At 40.8% G+C, this 22412-nt stretch overlaps 1 protein-coding gene across 3 annotated transcripts in view; it reads left to right on the top strand.

The window, feature by feature from the left end:
- Positions 1 to 102: 102 nt before the first annotated feature.
- PRKD3 (protein kinase D3) overlaps positions 103 to 22412 on the top strand; it is a 51293-nt gene continuing 28983 nt past the window's right edge. For 2 of the 3 annotated variants that reach the window (XM_079969479.1, XM_079969478.1), the window contains exons 1-2: positions 103 to 411; positions 4670 to 5690. In XM_079969479.1, coding sequence (XP_079825605.1) covers positions 5400 to 5690 — 291 coding nt within the window. In that variant the 5' untranslated portion in view covers positions 103 to 411; positions 4670 to 5399. The remainder of the gene's footprint in view (positions 412 to 4669; positions 5691 to 22412) is intronic. The other variant, XR_013836945.1, reaches the window with a different exon arrangement.

Here is a 22412-nt window from a genome sequence, read left to right as displayed (position 1 = left end):
CCTCCACTCCCCGCTCCCCTCACGCTCCCTCGCGCTATAGCCGTTCAGAACACCAACCGCCACAGGCACTAGAAGTAACGGAAACTCTGTCCGGCAGCCCGGCGCCTGCGCCGTCTCAGCCTCTTCGCCTCGCTCTCGCAGTGGCCCCGCGGTCGTTGTAGTTCCCTGCGCCGTTCACCTCAGGAGGGAGGAGGGGGAGGAAAAACTCCCCTTCCCAGCATGCCACTCGGCCACCCCCTCCCACCTCCACCCCACTCCTCCTGTCCCATCTCGGGCGGCTGAGGCTTCTCAGTGTGTGTGTGTGTGTGTGAGTACAGTAGATGGTGTGTCGCTCGAAGTGGGAGCGGCGGTAATGAGATGCGTGTGAAACCGCCCAGTCCCGGGAGGAGACGGAGTTTCGCCGAGACGCGAGTGAGTGGTCGGGAGTTGGAGGGATGAGGGGAAAGAGAGGGAGTCCGAGGGCGGGAGGAGGCGGAATGGGCAGAGAGGGGGCAACGTGGAAAGTTCCTCCGGTCGCGTCGGGGGCGGCAACACCGCCCTTCCCGGGTGGGTGGGGTGCGGGGAGGCGAAGCGAGGGCAGCGGGGGCGCCAGGCTCGGGCTGAGTCCCAAGCGACTCCCTCCTCCCGCCTTGACCATCCAGCTGTGGTCAACGGAGGTGGGGGGGGGGGTCAAGAGGAGGCCGGGTGTGCCCAGATGTGGAGGGGCCGGTGACTCCCTGAAGGCCACATCATCCCTGCCCCCCCCAGCTGTGAGGGATGCTTCCCGACGAGGCTGCCCCATCTTCCGGGGGGGGGGGGGGGGCTGGATTCGCCTCCTTTCTGAAGCAAATTCTTTCTCGCCCAGAGCAGTCGGTGCCCCGGGATGGAAGAGAGCCACGCGCTCCCGTCCTCATCCTCGCCTCCTCTGCAGCTGACGCCCCCACGACTTTTGGAGCTTTAATCTGGCCACCAGCTTTCGCCTGAAGTGCTGCAAAGGAGGGTTCAAAATGCTGGTGAGAGGGATCTGGGCGGGGGGGGGGGGAATGACCAATCTCCCCACTCCCCGCAGCAAGTTCTCAGCCTGGCAACCTGTTGGATTGCGAGGGAATTAAGTAAAGATGCCCATGTGGCTTTAATGTGACCCATGTAACACTTCAGTGCTTTTTTTAAAAAAAGTTGTAAACTGCTAATTTCAATGGGGGGAAATGTCCTCAAGCACAGGGACATGTAACTGGCTTGCGAAGCATAATATTTAGTGTGAAGAGTGTGATTAAGAGTTTTTCACTTAGTGAAGGGCTTTTGGGAATTGATGGTAATCTCATAATAAGGAAGCAGGAAATGTAGCTTTGGGGAGCAATGGAGGTGTAAATAGAGAAAGAAGTGAGTCAGTTCAAATTGTGCCTGACACCCACAAACCACATGGGGATTATGTTGTTCCCTATGGCAATTGTTGATAGTTTGGCTTTACCAGAGGCTATCAGGGTGTCTAAACTGCAAAAAGGACCGCAGTGCACTGGAATGCTGTGTTTTTCAGTTGGTGTCTGCAGTTGCTGAAACCTTTCTTTCTGATCTTTTAACTTTAAGCCCGACATTTACACACCGGATTTTATTAACAAAGAGGGTTCCCTTTTGGATAGGTTGCATCTGTTGCAGTTAGGTCCACAATGTGTTCAGCAGTATAGAGTACAGTAGCCTGTCAGTGTGCCAAGTACCTTCCCAAAAACAAAGCATACAATGCATGCTTTCTAGAAAGTGAGAATTGTTGAATTCCAACTTTCTTTCAAATAAATTTGCATAATTTTGGTCTGCACAGCCCCATTGTTAACTGGCGCCTCTTTACTGTAAAACTTATTTCCCTGCAGCTGGCATAGTGCTGCATTTTGATTGCTATGTGTTTCAGCTTTAGGAACATTAGGAAATGCTTCCAGAATAATCAGGGCAAAAAGTAGTTGTCGGCACCCTTCCTCTGCCATTGGTGGTTTGGTCTTGTGTGGCTCCTTGCCACTCTTTATTGCTCTAGGTGCCTTGGCCTCATAGTGGCTAAGGACACTCTCTGCCTCCCATGCCACTTTGTCTGCCTTTTGACTGAGGCATAGCAATCAAACAACAGCCATCTTTCCTCCCAGCTACAGAGCTGCAACTATGAAGACGACTTCTGCTGCACCAAGGTTTGAAAGAATGCTGGGCATGTTTGCCAGCAGATGAGTGTGAAGAAAGAAAATATGGAAGCCTACTTGTGGCTTTTGAAAGTAGTTTAGGCAAAGGCAAATAGCAGGGCAAATAGATCTGAACTAGAGTGATTACATAAGGATTTGCTAGCTTCTGACTTTGCAACTGATTCTTTGAAATTTAGCTGATTTTTTTCTGAAGAAATTAGGAATGGTTGCAAAATGATTTTCCCTAAGTTAATCATGTCTTTAGTCGTGAATGAGTCAGTTTTGGTTGCTATTGCAATTTAGAAAGTGGAAGAGAGCCATTTCTAAATTGAATGTATAGTCTGATCATTGTGGTTCTTCATCTCATAGTCCAAATTAGCTTGTACAAGGTTTAGAGCTGCACTGAAAGTCCCTTTAGGTGTAAGAGTAAATCTTGGAATGATGTAGGCAAACTCTTTCTTGACCCCGTTTCTAGCAATTTCTCTTTATTTGACCACTTAACTTTCTTGCTTAACTATTTTTTATTTGGTCCTTACACTTGGAGTTATTTTCCCAAAGTTAAAACTGCTCCAATAATAACCATGGTACTTAAACTGGAGCAAATTGTAGTAATTGAAGAAGCATTCTGAAATTGTTAATTTAAATGACACAGTGCATTCCTCCTTTCTTTTGTTCATCCATTTATTAACTTGATATTGCCATGCCAATGAGAAATGACACTGAGTTCAATAATCCTAACAGTGCTCTCGTAAATGAATTTGCAGTAAGATTCACCAGGCACTTCTTTGCATTTACCACTAAAAAGCTCTCTATATCTTCCTCCATTCTCACCTCAGTTACTGCAGCCTCCACCCCTCCAGCTGGCTCCTTACATTTTATTCAGTTCAGATTACCACTGCTAAAATCATGTCTTTCCCCTGTTGGCCAGACTCACTGTGTAGAGTTTGTCATATTTTCTAGAACAGTGTGACACCAAGTAGTAGTTTGTTACTTACAAAACACTGATATTTCAGATTTTCACCTCTGGATTTGCTGGAGTTTTCACTGGCAGTTGCACAAATATGCTTCTCTGGCAGCTACTTTTGTAGTTATATTTTGTAAAGGGATGTGCCATTTTTTAGAGGCCTTGAAATGTAATAATTCATAATCAGTTTGTGAAACATTTAAGAATTTACAATTTTTTCTGCTAACACTACGTAGCTTTGTCACTTAGTCCGCTAAAGAGAAGCTTGTTCTAACATTGTATATAGTACCCATTGAATCAGCATTTAGGATTTGATATATCTGCAGTCTTGTTCTTCTAGCGTTAGCATACTTCTATGCCAAATACCTTGTAAAGTAATATATGCCTGGTTTTCCTTTGTGTCTTAGACAAAATGGCTACTAATGAAAATACCTCTGATGCGTTAGTTAGAAATTACCGTATTTTTTGCACCATAACACTCACTTTTTTCCTCCTAAAAAGTAAGGGGAAATGTCTGTGCATGTTATGGAGGGAATGCCTACGGGTGGCATGCCTACGGATTTTCCTCCTCTAAAAACTACGTGCGTGTTATGGTCGGGTGCGTGTTATAGAGCGAAAAATACGGTATATTAGCACTTCTTCAGAAAGGTTGAAACAAAAACATTGCCAATTAACTTTGAAAATTAAAAGTTAAAATGAACATGAAATTGCATATTGTTTTAGAAGAGACCCACTGTACTTTTCTTAAGTGTGCAGGAACATTGAGCTGTGGTAGGGTAAAGCAGTGGTGCTTAACAAATCCTTTGGACCATTCAGTAGTAGTCATTGTGGGAACTTTATCAATGGTTAGCTACAAGGAGCTGAACAAGGAGAGGAAGTGTAGGTATGTTGTGTGTGACTTCCAATGCTAGTGCAGCTAAAGCACGGCATGCACTTTCAATCCTTCTTGATTCTCTTAACATCTGAACTGCAAATGGGTGAAATGCATGTGGAGGGGAGGGATCACATCCCACTTTTTCCTGCACTATTCCTTGCACTTTCTCTTTACTGCACATGCACTAGACTGAAAGCACAAGATACTCCTTTTCAGTCCTGGATTTAGCACTGTGTTTCAGAGACACTTATAATTTCAGTGAACTTTTCTACATATATTTAACTACTCCATATATCCGTATTCCAAACACCTTCATTGTGGACCTCCCACTCCCTGATGTTAAGACTTTTTGAATATAACTGTTTTCAGTGTCCTTTCACAGCAGCATTATTTTTATCGAACAGCTTTGCAATCAGTGTGTTGAATATTATTTTTCTGCTGCTGCTATGAGCCATGCTAGATTAGATGTAGCAGTTATGTCGAGGAGCTGCAACATCTTGTTCCTGATATAATATAGATGGCAGCTCCCTAAAAGATAGAAGAATAAAGTGAATTATCTTTGACTTAAGGAAATTAAAGCAGAAATAGGTTGTAGCATATGCATTTGGCCTCCCAGTATCATTTCTGCTTTAAGTAGATTGATTGTGGTGTTATGTAACATTTCTGTGAAATGTATCTTTTTCCCCCTTCTACTAGGCAGTACTTAACACTTCAAAATGCTGCAGACAACCACTGTGAACCCAACAATTCTGTTCCTTGTACTTGTATTCGTAGAAATTTTGTTCCTTCATTTCGTAAGATGAACATCTTCCAAAAATGACGACTCAGAGACCATTGAGTGGAACCTTATTTTTTCATCTCTATTAAATGAAACAATAACATCTGAAAGTTGAATAAATTCATTGAAGACAGTACTTTTGATCCAGGACATTATCCACATTTTTTAAAACTAACAAGAGTATTGACATAAATTTGTAAGTTGAATCCTTGAGTGCAATACTTCGAAGTGTGCTGTTTAGCAGGTTTTTCTCCTCCCGCCGAAGCAAAGTCTAAGGTTGTCCTAGAAGTAGTGAAATGAAGAGGCTGTGTGAAAAAACAATGTCTATTTCTGTTTCTGAAGAGAACAATTTCATAATGATGTAAGCCTCTCCCAACATCTGGATGTGGTGCTAAAGGCAAAGCATTTTTGATCAGCTGACGTGAAGCTGTGCAAAGAGGACCTTCATTAAAATAGCTTCTTGCCAAAATAATCTTAAACATCATCATGCACAGACTGAAAAGAAAAATGAAGATGACTGAGATATGAGGATGTTTCCTTGAACCTTGAAAGAGAAGTGTGAAATTACACTTGCAACATTGCAGGATAAAGAAATAAAAGAATTTTCTTGACTGTTAGACAGGTCTTGACAGATTTAAATCAAGTCAGATGTCATCAAACGAATCTTCTCCTCCATCCTTACAGAAGTTTTCCCCATCTGCGTCCCATGTTGCTGCTCCACCTACCCCTTCTTTATCTTCAAGTCCACAATCTGGACTCTCAGGCCGACTGTCCAATGGCAGCTTCAGCACACAAAGTCTCACCAACTCCAGGGGCTCTGTGCATGGCATCTCCTTCCTGCTGCAGATTGGTCTCACTCGCGAGACTGTTACAATTGACGCTCAAGATCTCTCCCTTTCTGTTGTCAAAGACCTAGTGTGCTCCGTAGTTTATCAAAAGGTACAGTACAACATAGAACATTATTGATTTTGATTATATTATTCCCACCAATTTTTTTTTGCCCTCAGGGACTTGGGATAGATATCTTCAGGCTTAAAGTGGGGAGGGGATGTGCATGCAATCCTCCCTGTGTCTGCCACCTCCACTTCAGACCTTCCAGGGCTGAGCAGGAATGTCTTTAGGAAAGGTCTAAGCATATTCAGGCAAAGTCCTGAAGAGGGCTTAAACAATCAGAAATGTCTGCATGGGAGTTAAATGTTGCTCTGAACCCAGAGTATAATTGTTTATTTATTGAACTGTTTGTAGCATTATAATTTGACAGAGGGAACTAATGAATGTCAGGTTTTTCATCATTAAGGTATGAGTACCTCTTTTGTAATTTGAGTGTTAGCAGCAAATTTTTACATTTGACAGCACCCTCACAGTTTAGAACGTTTGCTATTGTATGTTTTCCTTCTTCTAAGAAGCTCAGAGTGGTAAGTTAGTCTCACATCTATGCTGGGAGCAGACTCTCAAGAAGGCCTGTTTCTATTTCTGAGATGTTTCTTATTCGGTTCTCCCCCCACTCTTCTATCTGCAGAAGAATGGGTTTTGGGTTATCCCCCTTTGTCTCACTGGAGAGAAGTTAATTTTCTAAATCATAAAATCTGACATTCTCCCATGGTGAAGGGAGAAAGAAATGGGTGCAGAAATTCAAGGTCCACTCCCAATTTTTCCCTGGATAAAATCATTGGGGAGAATATATCAGCTCAACAGGGTTGTGGGGGCTTGCCAAAAACCATAGAGAAATGCTTCATAGCAAGTGGGTATTTGAATGGGCGCTTCTCACGTATGAACTTGACACTCAGATATCTGCATTATGCTAGCTTTTTGTACAGATGAGGAAGACTGCAGCTTGTGTGTTTCCTAGTACCGTGAATAAATTGGGCATTGGAATTCTGGAAAACTGGGGAATGAAAATTCATTGCATTGTTCTTGAATGCTTTTGATCCCCCTACATACTAGCTGTAGAAGGCTTGGAATTTCCTTTCCATGTAGTGTGAATCTGCCCTGCTTATTGCACAATATGTGGCTGATTAACCAAAATACTATGTCCTGCGAAAAGGACCTGATGTTGCTTGCTAGGATATGATTTTGCATTGGGTTTGACTACTTGATAATAGAATCTGAGTTGAATTGCTAGTAATTGATCTCAATTGAGTACAGCCAATACTTTCTTTTTTGATCAAAAATGTATTATCAGGCCCAGTTTTTATGAAGCAACATGAGCAACATGAATGAAGCAACATGAGTAATAGATATAGAGTATTGATGATTTAATTTTCTAGTTACTCTGTGCTTTTCTGAATTGTTTCTGTTGTGTTGACTTATTAAATTTAATATGCAGGTGCCTGTTCCTCCCTGCCCTGGATTTTAAAAGTTTAAAGTGACATTCGATTTTTAGAAATTCAACTCTTTTCTCTCTCAGTTAGACAATAGTTTCTTTTTTATCAGTTTAGAAGCTTGCATCAGCATTTTGTTTAGTTTATGCCCAAACTTTGACAGCATGCTTGGTTTTTATTGTAGTTTATTTGATTTCGTTGTATTGCAGGCTAATCCATATTTCTGCCTTTAGAATAGTTTGTGTGTATGCACACATGTACACTATCTTCTAACACTTTATTGATCTGCTCTTCCTTATTTTCCTGATTTCACATTTGTCTCATATTTTTCTTTCTTGCTTAAGTCTTTTAAGTTTGTCTTCCTGCCTGTTCTTGGCAACTTCTGCTTGAATCAACAGAAGCTCAAAAGTACATTATATAGGGAGCCAATTGTACTGTAAAATGGCTAGGACTTCAGATTCTGGTCTTGTCCTGTCCAATTGGCTTTAGTACAGCTTTATGTGAAGGAAAGCTCTGATTGTGCTAGCATCAGCTGCAGAGTGAGCACATGTCCTATCCAGACAGCAAACTACTGATCAGGAAATGGGGAGGAGGGATGCTTCTTTGTGGTGGATTTCTTTTTCATAAGTACTTGTGCAGCTGGTGCACAGGTGGCAGTATTACTCCAAGAGCACCGGCAGATTTTAAAAGTGCATCTGATCCTTGGCTAGGTCTTTGAGGCACATCTTTAAGTCCCAGTGCAAAGATTTAAAATCAGATTATAGGCAAGTATAATATAAAGACTGTCCAACTTGAAAGCATTTCTCTACCAAAAAGGAGTTGATAGCAATTCTGTAGTGTTAAAGGCTCCTCTGTTTTTGCTATTCCATTGCTGGCAGAGGTTTTTTCCCTTGGTGTTGATTGCTTTGTCAACTTTCTGCAATTTAGGATCTGGGGATAACATCTCTATACTTGTGTTTTTAAAAATGTATGTAATTCAATATTCATTTGTGTGCGTTATATTTATAGCCCACCCTTTCTCCCAAGATCTCAGGCATACATGAGGTTTCCACACCTTTATCCTCACAACAACACTGATAAGTAGATTTGGTTGAGAGAGTGTGATTGGCTCAAGATCACCTAGGGATCTTCAAGGCTGAGTGCATTTTGAACCCAAGTCTCTGTGACCCAAATTTAACCTCTCTGCTAGACTATGCAGTTCCTCTTCACATTTTACTTCCATGGAAGGCACTGAATGAGGAGGAGTGAGATTACACTACTGCCAACAACACATGGCCACGTTAGCTCTGGTGTCACCATTTTGAGCACCAGTGTCTGTAGAGGATTTTTTATGCATAAACAGCTACTCATGTATAGTGGTTGCTTTTAGACACATACTCTGTGGTTGATTCCAGGGATAGTCCTGCCACTTCTACATGAGAGTGGTCTTCATGCAAATGAATTGTGTATCCTGTAGAAACTTTTTTTGTGTGTGTAAAATGTAAGACTTCAAGTGTCTGATTTATAATTAGGAATGTGCCTTGATGGTGTCTCAATTACCTTGAACTCCATAGAATGAAACTTGCAGGCCATGTTCCCTTTAGGAGTAAAGTAATATTATTTCACCATCATTTTTCATGATTTATATTTCTGTAATGTGTGTTGAGGTGTTTGTGTGCAACAGAGCACTTTAAATTGCAGCTGTTTTTGTTCTAGCAAGAACAAAGTCCGGGCATTCTGATGGCAGTACTACAGAAGAGTTAGCGCTTAAATTCCAACCTGATCCTTGTTTTGTACATTTGCCTGAGTAGCAACAGTTGGTTTTACTTTTTTGAAAAGGTTCCTCGCTTCTATATTTCAATCCAATATCAGTTCAATTGTCCGCCTCCACTGGCTACTCTTGCTCTTCTTTCCATTCTTCTATTTTCCTATTGCTTTCACCTGCCTGCCCACACTTTGAACCTGATTCCAATGTTCTCTGTTGTAACTCACCAGAGCTTCCTACAGGTTTCTCTACCTTTGAGAAAAGGAAGTATCAACGTGGCACAGGAAAACAATGTAATACATAAATGTTTGTTGAATTCAAATACACTCATAATAAAGTAGCCGCAGGAGTAGCTAACATGTTGCCATATAGCTGTAGTTGGACTTCAGCTCCCATAATTGACCATTAGCCTTACTAGATAGGGCTGTTGGGAGATTGGAGTCCAGCTTCTAGGGGGCAGCATGCTGGCTACCTTGGAAATAGAGTAACCAAAATAAAATGGAATGAATGTTTCTCTGGAACATTGGAAGCTGTTGTATACTAAGTGAGAACATTTTGCTATCTATTTCTCACTATGGTCTACATACACTTGCAGGCTGTGACTCTCATCTTGAAACTGCAGAATCTTTCCTTATCCTACCTAGAGATGCCAGGGCAGAACTTGGGACTTTTCGGATGCAAAACTTGTTCTTTACGACTAAGTTCCCTCCCTAACTGTGTCTTTGAAAGGTGAAAGCTATAGATGTAAATTAGGAAGGTTCCAGTTTGCACTAGTTTTAACTATACCCTAATTGTGCAGGGTGATTAATAATCCCTTGTTTGTTACTGTGGTAGACAATGGGGTTTTCCTGATAGCAATCTGGTATTTCAGAATTGGAGGCTTAAAAAATGTGTGTGTGAACATTTTGGGTGTTGAGTGTCATGTGAGCAGGCTGGTGCAACTGGACTTCTCCTTCCTCTCTTCTCCCTGCAGCCCATCAAATCTGTTTTGAAGGATTTTTCAACCCTTGTTCTGGTTCTGGTGCTGTGAACTATGTCATGCTTTGCCTTAGGGGCAGAGGTTTTCAACCTTTTGGGGTCCATGGCTCCCTTGACTAACCACATTCTTTCTGTGGCATCCCTGTGCGGCTCAGGAGCCCAGCTATGTCATCCCTTGGCTGCAGAGCTGGCAGCCTCTCACCCCTTTTCGAACACCCTCCTTTGAGTGTTCCCTCAGCCTCCTCTCTTCTCCCCTCTCCTTGGGAGTCCTTGGTCTCTGAGCTGCTCCCCTGCCCCAAAGAGAGGTGCCTCATCACACTGCCCCACAAGGGCCTGGGAAGCACTCCCTGGCCAGCCCCAGAGGCACCATTCGCCTGGGAAGCTTGTAGCCAGGGCTGCTGCAGCGAACAGCTGTGCAAGCCTTTGGGAGGCAAAGATGCAAGAGGGCATCAGAGGGCGGAGGGAAGGAAAGAGGGACAGAGGCCAGTGTTGCCCATGGCACCCCTGACTGTCATTTGAGGCACCCCAGGATGCCATGGCACACTGGTTGGAAACCACTGCCTTAGGAGATTGTCTGACCCTGAACTCATGTTCCATCTCCTCAGTTCAACCACAAGCTGTAAACCAGAAACAAACCTTGGTTCCAGCTCATGGTTTGTGTGGACTGAGACAAACTACACTTCTGTCAGTAGGTTCAGAGAAGGAGCAAAGTGGCCACAATCTCCTTTCTGGAAGCCAACACACTGACACTAAGCTATGGTTTGGCTTAGTGTTACGTGCAAACCTAGGAACTGTTGGATGTCAGCCTTTATCTGCTAGCTGGCCATTCATTCTCCATCCCACCCTCCCAACCCATAATTGTTATTATCATGAAGTTAGGTTACAAGTATTATTTGTTTTTCCTAAGAATTTCTGTAGCGTTTTATATTACTCATCTTTCCCTGATTTGCCTTCCATTTTTCATTGCATTCTGGCTTTTCTCTTATCTTAACTAATGGCTCCTACAGTGTTTCCTTTAATGGCTCATCTTCTCATTTCTGTTTCTGGCATCCCTTAAAGTGGTTTTCTCCATTATCTGCTCTTTTGCCCAATCTTATATGTGCTCTAATTTCTTTGAACTGCCAGCACTCATCTGATTTTGCATTCTTCTGGTTTCTAGCCAGCCTCTCCCTCATGATTCAGCTTCATCCCTGCATTGTTAGAGCAGCTTTTTGGCTTCTGCTATTTATCCTTAATTGACTTTCTCAAAAAGTTAACCTGCTTCTAATAAACTTATTTCTATATCCATTAACAATTTCTCATTATGCTGTCTTTAAGACCGGTAAGCTTCTTTTCTGCTGCTGTGCTATGTGACTCTTCCTAATTTTGCTTTTTCTCTCACCTTAATCTCAGACTAATCTTCTGAGTCAGCCCCCCTCCCCCTCTCTCCCTCTCTCCTGCTCTTGGTGTGCATATGTGAAATATAGAAATGCATTTTATTTGGTTTTAAAATTGATGGCCATAAAGGAAGATCAGTTCAGAACTTCATTTTACCCTTCCAATGTGTGCTATCATGTGGTGAACAGATGCATTCTGTGTGAACTAAAAATTTAGTTCTAAAAGATGGAGAATTGTATACTTTTTCACATTCTAACTTCTTCTGGTAGGGAAGTGTATTTGATCATTATTAACAGGAATGGCTTCCTTACCCATTCCATGCTGTTTTCCCCTGAATGTGAGCATCTGCCACACAAACATCTCTATCATATTGGGCTTGTGTATTCATCCCTCTTCTCTTTCCACATGTCCAAGAAGAGAATTTCTGCTGAGCTTTCTTTCTGTTTCAAAGAATTTTGGCTTAGCCTTATATAAGAGCTTGTAATCCTGGTTTAAAAATTGTTAAACAAGTCAGCTTTAAACCATGGTTTATGAACTTGGCTTGTTTTAACTAACCTTTGTTTTAAACTAGAATTCTTGGGTCATTTGTATTGCTAAGGCAAGATTCTTTGAAATGGAAAGTAAATTTGAGAGAAGTCCTGCTCCTGGGTGAGGGATGAGCATACAAGCCCAGACTTATCCATGTATGCTTTAGCATCACATGTGAACTAGCCTTTTGAATTAAAGGAAGCTTTCCTATGTAAATGGTGAATCAGTTTGATTTCTCAGATATAAATATTTACACTCTACCTACAAAATACAGATGGGGCTCATCAACCTTGGAAGGTAGCTCATCTAGGAGAAGTAAAATTTTGATCCTAAACTTCCACTGCCTTGCAGGACGTCTTCAGGAGAAAAAAAGGCTAAGGAGTAAACTCTGCACAAATCCGGAGTGGAGTCCATATGATTTGTTCGCCTCCTTCTGGCATCCTCTGGCCAAATGTATTGCTCTGCTTTTATTTGAACCATACCAGCAAGGTTAAGAGCGGGGTCTTGTTGTCTGGGCTGCCCAGGACCTCCATATAAACTAACCAGGCTTGCGCCCTGAGAAGGTCACCTCGGTGCTTCCAACATAGTGATTTGACTTCACCCCCGGAAGCACATTCCATTGTCTCTTGAGACATATGTCAGCAACAACAACCAGACACAGGCATTACATTTTTACCTGCTGAAAACAAAACTCCTAGTCTGCCCAGAAGCTGTCAGACTTCGCTTTGTTCTATTAATCATGGTCTCTTCATCTTTGTTTAATACTTGCTTCTTTTGTGAGAGTAGGGCTGGACCAAGGCAGAGTAAAACAGAAAAGAGCAACAGTGGAAGGAAGAAAAAACAAAATTGACCACTGAAAAGGTTCTTATGTCCTCATACTTAAGCTGCAATAGGTTCCATTGATAGGATTGCACTGTTAATAGTGCAAAATGTCATAGGCTCTTGCTGGCAGACTTCATATGGGAATATTTAAGAGGCATTCCCTTTGTAGGTAAAAGAAGAAAGCATGCAAAATGTATTCAGTGAGATAAACCAAATTCAGGGCCTGGTTGTAAAAATGAAATAATACTCTAGTTGTAAATGAACCACAATTTAGTGGTTAGATTTGTACCATTATTTAGGAAATATATCAAGAAGCATCAGTGGGAAACATATTTTCATTCAGTAATTTAAATGGGGCAACGGAAGAAATACATTTTTGGTATCTCGTATTTTCTGGAACCAATATGACAACAGCTGTCTTTATGATTGCCTCATCCTCTCAGATTTCCTTTAAATGCAATGTTTTCGGATACTTTAAAAGTGCTTTCTCTCCTCCTACAGAGGCATCACTCTTTTTAAAATCTATCTCACTGCATCAAAGTTGTTTCTGTGTGCTGTTTCTGCTTATGTCTGAGTATAACTTCCCTATCCATTTAGCTGTGTCTTTGAAGCTGCCTTCCATTGTTGTCTATCTTTTTGATCATAATTTCTTCTGTGCCATCTGCAAAGAATACATTTCAGACATGACCTATCTCTTTTTCATCTCATCTCATGAATGTTAAGTTTCCCCCTTAAACAAGCATTCAGCAATTTGTGTGTGTATTTATATCCATCTAAATTGCTAGATACTTATAATTAAAATATTTTTAATTAAAATCATAAGCAGACAAAGCTGAATGTATGTAGTTGTGAAATAATTTTAAAAGCATAGTATAAATTAGCAGAAGTGTCATGCTTGTTTTGAGCTTGCATTTTAAGCAAGAATCATTTCCTTTTTAAAGTTGAATTAGGCATTTAATTTAACCTGCAGTGATTTGTCATTCAATACTTTTCATACTACAACTGCTGATTTCTATTTTATTTTTTTAATGCAAAAAGCACATTCCTCTTATTGTTTTAGCTGCTGTGATCAATGAAACATGCAGAATTTGTTTCCCCTGAAGATTGTAGTTTTGAACAAATTGTGGTGAGTGTGGTTTCATGGCAGCATCCACTCTCAAACTGTGTATAGCATATACTGTACAAACCTACAGAACTAAATGGGGATGTCTGGGAAGCGTCTTATAGTTGGTTCAATAATGGCATGGACTCTAATGTACTTCAGAATTTGAGAGTCTGAGGTAGTATACCTTTAGGAAGCAAAAAGAGAATCAGTAGCATGTATGAATGCAAGTTATGAGAATAATCGTTGTTTATATATTTTATCCAATAAAACAATTGCTTCCACCTTATTTCAAGTTAGGAGATTTTTGGGATCCTGTGCTTGCCTACATTGGCTCCTTATTTGTAGTTTACTTGGCAAGTGGTTCCTGATAGAATAAATTGTTAGAGCAAATAAATAAACTGATATAAGGAAGGTATAGAAATGAGGTATAGAATGGAAATGGGCTATTTATAGATTTTTATATAGAATGTTCTAATGTAGAAGGCATTGCTTACTAAATTCATAGATCACAAGAGCACAGACAAGTGTAATTTCAGTTTTTATGTGACACTCATTAATGCTTCACCAGTATAAATTTTGGCAAGGCTTTCTACATAAAAAGGATATTATAAGGTGCTTGTTGTATTTATAAAACAACACTTTTAAGAAATGTGCTTCATGTCTATAAACCAGCTAAGCCAGAATACTGGTATATGTTTTCAAGATAACATAATACCTTGCAACAAAACGGGCTGAAGTGGAGTTGTAGGTAATTGGTTGGGGTAGCTATCATTTATTCTCAGAACTTTAGGTTGCAGTCTTAATTCACACTTAACTGGAAGTTTGCCCCACTGAACTCAATGGGACTTACTTCTCAGCAGACAAGTGTAAGATTGCATTGCTAGTGTGCTTGTGTCTTTAAACAGGATCTGTGACCTCACCTGGAAGCTCTTCTGCCATATCTGATGGCATAAATTCCGCCTGGACTCCTCCCCAGACACTGGAGTCATCTTCAACTTCCATATACAGTGGTATCTCAGGTTAAGAAATTAATTTGTTCCGGAGGTCCGTTCTTAACCTGAAACAGTTCTTAACCTGAAGCACCACTTTAGCTAATGGGACCTCCCACTGCTGCCGCACCACCACCACATGATTTCTGTTCTCATCCTGAAGCAAAGTTCTTAACCCGAGGTACTATTTCTGGGTTAGCGGAGTCTGTAACCTGAAGCACCTGTAACCTGAAGCATCTGTAACCTGAGGTACCACTGTACTTTTTGGCTGAAATGCCTACTTCAAAATAAAAAGCAGCCCTGTCTCATTTAATAATTAATAACGCTATCATTTTTTGATGTGACTCCCTAACTGAGAAGGTGTGGGAATTTTTGAAACTAGAGATTTTTGGGATCCTGTGCTTGCCTACATTCGCTCCTTATTTGTAGTTTACTTGGGGAGCTGCTTTCTCCCCAAGACTCCTGTAGAATCCATAGCACTGTAGTTGGAAGAGACCTAGAGGGGCATCTTGTCCAGCCCCCAGCAGAAAGGAGCATAGCTACCTGCTCTGCTGCTTATTTAAAGTCCAGTTAAAAAGCTGATTCTCCAGCTTCTTGCTCTGAGGAAACACCTGTGGGCCATTACAGCGAGAATTACAGCTGGTGAACAAAGAGTAGAGCTCTGGCTGATGCATTCCAGAGACTGGAGGCGGGAGAGACGGTACTGGATAGGAGGAAATACAAACAGAATCTATTGTGAAAGCAGAGAGTGCAGTTTCAGCTGAAGAGCTGAGATCACAAAGTGAACTTGACCTAGTTGTCACAGAGGTGGTAAAACCATTCCTGAACTGCACTGCTTGACATTATAGGTATCACATAATTGAATTCTGCTCCCTGCAAAAAAATGGACTGCATGTAGAAAACTAGATATTGGGAAAAGGTGTTCTAGTTTTTTAAACATAGGGGGGAAATATGGGAAAAATATGAATCAACTTTCAGTTACGTGAACCCATTCTGCACTCTCAGCGCATACAGGCTTCTCACCTCAGCGAGCAAAGGCTATTTCTTTGTTGTCCAGCAGCTGTTATTCAGATGCGTGCTGCTTCTATCCTGGAGTCATGACTAGTAGCCACTGATAGGCATGTTCACGGAGAGTAAGGCTGTATAAAATTGTGGAAAATTGCATACTGCATGAAATGAATACTGCACAAGCTATTGCTGGTATGCTTGGGAGACATGTAACATGAAAAATAACAGATATAACTAAGGATTGTTTGATCTGCATTTCAAAGTGAACTGACATCTTGGGCTAATGTGCAAATTGGAATGCAGTTATTCTCCAAATTTTGCAATGCAGTTCTCTGCTTAGAAAACTAAACAAAATTCATATTTTGGGATAAAATGTTACACTGGGATAGAATACCTTCCAAACTATTATTTTAAAGACAATTTTTGTGCATTTTTTTGTAGATTATACAGAAATAGGGCAGAAAGGATTTGGGAATAAATCCTACAAAACTGACATGGACTGGAGATGGATGACTCTGTCCATCCCTAGATATAACTCTTAGGCAGGTAATATTTTATGATGCTCTAGAGATCTTTCAGCTTCTTATATGTTATAGGAATTATGTTCCCTTCTTAGGTTTACTGTAACTTGTTAATCTTCGTGCATTCAGTGCAGTCCAACGTTGGGAACTGCTCATGTACTGTTGCCCTAGGTTGTGAAAAGAGCTGCTCAATGAGCATCAGCTATGGACAAGTGCTACCCTCTTTCCTAAGCCGAGGTTTTTGGCAGGAGGCCACTTATTTCTGAAACTCTTCCACTTAGGCGGACTAGCAGGTTTATTTACTCTGCAAGGGAAAGTGGTCAGGCTTTCTCCAGGAGGCACTTCATGCAATCAACACTGCTGCTTTGGCATGGATCTGGCTTAGGACCAAATTAGGCATTGCATTAAACATATGGCTGGCTCTTGGATGCTTGGCTTTCCTTTACTAAAAAACAGGTGAAGCTGATCCAGATTGGGAACATGGTGTGGAGGAGAATGAATCTAACCCTTTGCCCCTGTTATGAATGGTGTATGGAATTAATACTCTTTGATTTGGCTTATTCCAGAGGGGCTTTCTTATTTTGTACAAATGATTCAGCTTTCAGGGTTTTCATCTGTATGTGTTGAAGTGAAATTCATTGTACCTAATGCACCAACATTAAAAAAAACTGATTATGAAATTATTTAACTGGGATGGGCTTGTGAACAGAGAGAGATTGGCTTGTTTTAGTTAACATGCAGCTTATTTTGGACTGTACTTTTGTTTTCCTGTTAAGGAGGGGTGTGGAAGAACATTGGTACATAGACTTTTAGGAGTTTGGAGCTTATGAAAATAGTATCATATTTTTGCACCAAAAGAAAATTAGTGTTTTGCTGTTCAGTTTCTGATGACCCAGAGTTGGTCATTAGTGTACTGTGCAACTTTGAAGCAAAACCTCACCTTGTGATTTGCTCATTTTCCTGCTTTTAAACAGAGATAGTTGTATGAGGCAATTTTACCACCCTGGCTATTGGGCTATTATATATATTTCCTGTGGAATAAGTGTGGTATCTATAGTTTCAGCAGCAAACACTGCCCCTCACAGTGTGTTCTGATGTGATCTTTGTTTGAACAATATTTGGTGGCAAAGAGGACATGATACAATATGTATTTTGATTTCCTGCACTCAGTGGTTGCTCACTGAAGTGATGGTGCTTAGATTGGTGATAGTGTGTGTGTGTAAAATAGTAGAATTTCAGTTTAATCAGACTGTGAATTCTGACCTCTATGTTAACTTCTGAACTTCTGAGAGAACTAAGTTTTTAAATATAGTATGTGTACATCTAACTGTATTGGGTTAAGTTTTGAACTGAGTATCTCACTTTTGAGATACTAAATCTCCCAGTGTTGTGATAGATCCTACTTGGGTGCCTTTCAGTGATGGGGGTGGGATTGCTGGCTGAACTACTTATCAAATATTACATTAAGAAAATGGTTAAAAAAAAAAAACTTCCAATATCATAATGCCATCGTTAAAATCTATTGTGTGACTGCCCTTGGTATACTGTTAACAGTTCTGGCTACCACACCTCAAAAAAGGATATTGTAGAGCTGGAAAGGCCAGCCAAAATAATTATGGGGCTAGAACAGTCTCCCTATGTGGAAAGGTTACAAGGTGGGGACATGATAAAATTGTATAATATTATTCAGAGAAAGTTGATAGGGAACCGGATCCATCTAAATATTGGAAGATTAAAGACAGACGAAAGTAAGTACTTCTTCACACAGTGCATGATTAATCTGTGGAATTTGCTGTTTTTAAGTCACATTTTAGTCAATGTTGTATATTTGTTGTTAGCCGCCCTGAGCCCGGTTTTTAAACCGGGAAGGGCAGGGTATAAATAAAAAATTATTATAATATTATTATTATTAATATGTGGCGATGACCATTAACATGGATGGCATTAAAAGAGTTTAGACAAATTTAATGAGAATTTAATGTTGGGGGCAGTATGTCTCTGGCAGTTGCTGAAAATCACAAGCAGCGAGACTCGATTGTGCTCATGTCCTGCTTATAAGCTTCTCATAGTTGCTTTGTCAACGTGGGAACAGAATGCTGGGCAAGATGGGCCTTTTGATTTGATCTATTAGAACTCTTGTCTTATGTCCTTAAGTTGACTGCTGTGTCCTAGCTTGGCTTAAGACTTCCAGGGAAGGCCTGATGGAAGAAGTAGCACGTATAGAAAATGACACAGTAATGTCCAGAAAAACAGTAGCAAGCCTGATGGTCAAGTCCAGGGGTCAGCAACCTTTTTCAGCCAAGGGGTGGTCCACCTTCCCTCAGACCATGTGGTGGGCTGGACTGTATTTTTTGGGGGGAAATGAAAGAATTCCTATGCCCCACAAATAACCCAGAGATGCATTTTAAATTAAAGGACACATTCTACTCATGTAAAAACACACTGATTCCCGGACCTTCCGTGGGCCGGATTGAGAAGGTGATTGGGCTGCATCCGGCCCCCGGGCTTTAGGTTGCCTATCCCTGGTCAAGTCGATGGTAGGCTATGCCAGATCGCAATTGGCAAGAGAAGGGAAGGTATGGTGTGTCAGGACCCTGGACAGGTCACTGTGGCAAGTACTGGTTGAAACTCACCCAAGGGGAGCTGCTATCTTGGCAGCATGTGGAGCCCTTGTGAACACTGGCTGGTCTGGATTGGCTATTAATCCTGACTCCTTTGAAGAGCTGCCTATATTTTAAAAGAATATTGTCTGATTTTACAGCTGCTGGCTCCTACAGCATGGGAGTCGTGAGGACTGTATTGTGCAGGGCAGGTCATCTTCTGAGTCTGAAGAGTCTGGTCTTGATAGTTCTGTAGTGAGGGATGATGGCTTCCTAGGTGATGCCTCTGAGTTAGTGCGGGGTTGATACCAGAGAACATGACATTGCATGCTGAAGAAGAAAGCAAATCGATGTTGAATTTGCACAAGAGTTGTCATACACATTTGTTTAGTGTTGTAGAATTCACTACAGATATCTTTGCATCAATTATTTTATGAGCTGATGAGGACATAAAGCAACAAATGTAAGTGACTACAAATATTACACTAGGAACTGCCTTCCGCACAGCATTCTGTACACCTTCCCAGCCAATAGAGTTTTACATCTTGCTCTTAACTTTCTGCCTTTTTCCTTCCCACACTTTTTAGGTAACTCTTTTGCCATTTCCCCCTTTTTCTTTCCCACTTCCCCTAGTTCAAAGTATTTTGTGCATTGTGACCAGAGAGTTTCTGCCACAATGAGTTTAGCTCTGCAAGAGGACCATGTCTTCATCAGTGCGGTGAAGTTTCTTGAAGCCATATTTAGTGTTTGTACATATGCAAAAAATAACTGACATGTAACTGGGGGATCTGGTAAGTGTTAATAGTGGTTTTCCTTCATTTTCCATTTGCATGTATGCAAACTTCCAGTCTTGCAAAAGTCAAATATTTTAATATTGAACACAAGAGAAAACAGACTTTTCTAAGACATTAAATTTTGTCCTGGTGATCTGCATAAAATATGTACTAGGGGAAGAAGTCCTCAAAGTTGGAAGATACCATGATGAACTAGTTGATTACTTACAGCAGTTGCATTTCACTGGTTGCATTGCCTGGTGAATGTCCTATTTAACTATTAGCAATTTGTGTTGTTTTTTTAACTCCTTTTTCCTAGTTCTGCTTATAGGCAGCTGTGGTGAGCTGGTGTGAGAGTAAAGCATATTCTTAGCCAAAATATGCATACTTGTTAAGGCCAAAGAAAGTGCTGATGAGGTAACTCTTCTTTTCCTTACCTAAATAAATAAATAAATAAATAAATAAATAATGATCTCATTCAAACCCCGAAATACACAGCAACCAAGAACCAGAAGTCAAGTGGTAAAATTTCAGAAATACTTCTCCATAATTTGCAAATAGATGAGTAAAAGATGGAGAAATCAGAGTTCAGTTAGCCAAACCCAGGAAATATTCCGGTTATCCTCAGTTGCCCTGTGAGTTAAAAAGTAAAGTCCTGGGCAAAGGTTTGTATCCTTTGCTGTGGGTAAAGAAAGGTGACATAGAAATATGAACTCTTTCTGTTAAACACAGATTGGGCAGCTATGTGAACATTAATGGATGGTGCAACATGATTCATAGGAAAGTACCAGTTACTGAGTTGTATATACAGGCAACCATTCTGAGAAGAGGAACTACCGGTAATTAGGGCAGTGGGAAGAGAAGTATAAATGAGAGAAGATCCTGGTTTTATGCGGGAGGCAGTGGAAGACAGGAGTGCCTGGCGTGCTCTGGTCCATGGGGTCACGAAGAGTCGGACACTACTAAACGACTAAACAACAACAGGGTAGTGATAAAGCGGGATATCAGATCCAAACTCTTCTTTTACTCATCTTCTATATTGCATCCTTGACAGAGAGACTTCAAGCTGGTAGCCTAAGAGAATGAAGAATTGTTTCATTTTGGTTCTTACATTATAATTCCCAGATCTCTTTTCTGCAGCTCCTTTAACTTTTACCTTCCTTTTTCCTTCATACTGCTAGTTAGGATGTAAAATGTAGAGATCTTACATTCATCACATATGTCAAACTTATCGAGCTGTTACTTCCTAAGTGTATAGGAAGGTCTTAACTATTCATTTGAAAACAGCAAAATTATGGGGTTTGGGGGGTAGGTGGGGAGGAAGGAAATGAAGCTGTCTCTCTGGGTTTGAACAAGCTTCTGTCCAGATTGTGTCTCCTCATCTACTGCCAGTTCACCAAATGCTGACACTTTATTCACTTCTCAGTTGTGCAAAGCATAAAACTGACCTCTCAGACAAAACTTTTCACATCTTACCACAGGTGCTAATGGATACATCCTTGGGTGTTAATTTTTTTATATGTACCCCATGTTTTCATAAATTGTTGTACAATTAATCTCAACTCTTCTTGGTAATCTGTTTCATTCTTAGAGATCCAAGGGAGCACTTCTAATAGGATAGCAATGCAGAGTTGTTTTAATTGGTACCATGTGTTTTTCAGTATTTTCTGATGTCTCTGAACATAGCCAACATAATAACTGTGTGGCTTCATAGTATACTAACAAACTTGGGACTGTAAGTCCATCCTTGTGCATTGGGGCCTGTTTAGTAAGAGCCTTCCTCAATCCTGTCCAATATCTTTTGCCAATTTTCCAGTTCTTGATCATCTGAAGCAGAAAAAATATGAATACAAATAAAACTTAATAGTTGTAACATTTTAATTGTACAGATTAGATAGTTTGTTCCAAAACCAGAAGTGAAAGTTATGGCTGCTTCATAGAAATAATATTTCTGTGTAATTTTAATTTGAGTTGTGCTTACCTGAACCCAATGGCTTGGATTCAGAGGAATGCCAGCTGAAGGGTGTTGATGGAATGTGACTTTCTCACCCCTGTAAAGCTTCTCTTAAGGATCCTGGCTGGGCTGAGGGAAAAGGTGGATTCCAAAAATGAAGCGCAAACACTTTCAACGAGCAGGAGATTTGTGATTAGTCATTTGGTTTAGAAAAGTAGATGTAATTCAGGCAGGGAGATTCTAATCAGTAAATAGAGCATTGCTCATTAATGCTGGGTTTTCATAACCTCCTCAAGGACAATAGAAGGCTCACCAGCTTAAGCTAGTGAAAAAATTTGCGACACCTTGCAGTGTTTCTCTTTGTCAAAAGCAACAAGGCCTTTGGGCAGCACACATCCAATCATTTATATAGGATGTGCTGGGACACAGCCCATCTCCAAAAGTAGTTTAGGGAGGAGAAAAGGCATATTTCTCCTGGTCTACCTTACTGTGGGGCTGGAGTTAGGAGGAAACTTCCTCTGGTGGGGCTGGGGATAAATAACTGGAATTCTCTTCATCTCCCACTAACTTCAGGAGTTCTCTGCTTAGGAACCATCATGAAGCTTGGCTTTTTCTGCAACTAAAATGCCTTACATCATGACTATTCAAAAGTCTCTCACTGATATTGGCATGTTCTCCTTCTCTTGAACAATAAGCTTTCATGAGGATTGAAATCCATGTTTTCCATTTGTTGCTGACTTTTGATGATACACTGATTTATTGATAAAAGTATTGGTTGGAAACAATTTTGTAACCATAAAACCTAAATGCTCTTGTTAGTGTAAATAGAGTGTGATGCCAAGAGAATTAGGTAGTAACCAAGGATGTGGTGATAATGGGGTCATTCTGGTGAGGTGAGAAATGTAGTTCTATCTCACTCCCTATCAAATGGAAATGATCCC

Source organism: Podarcis cretensis (genome assembly GCF_951804945.1).
Source record: "Podarcis cretensis genome assembly, chromosome: 3".
Lineage (NCBI taxonomy): Eukaryota > Metazoa > Chordata > Lepidosauria > Squamata > Lacertidae > Podarcis > Podarcis cretensis.
This window is presented reverse-complemented; position numbering and strand designations above follow the sequence as displayed.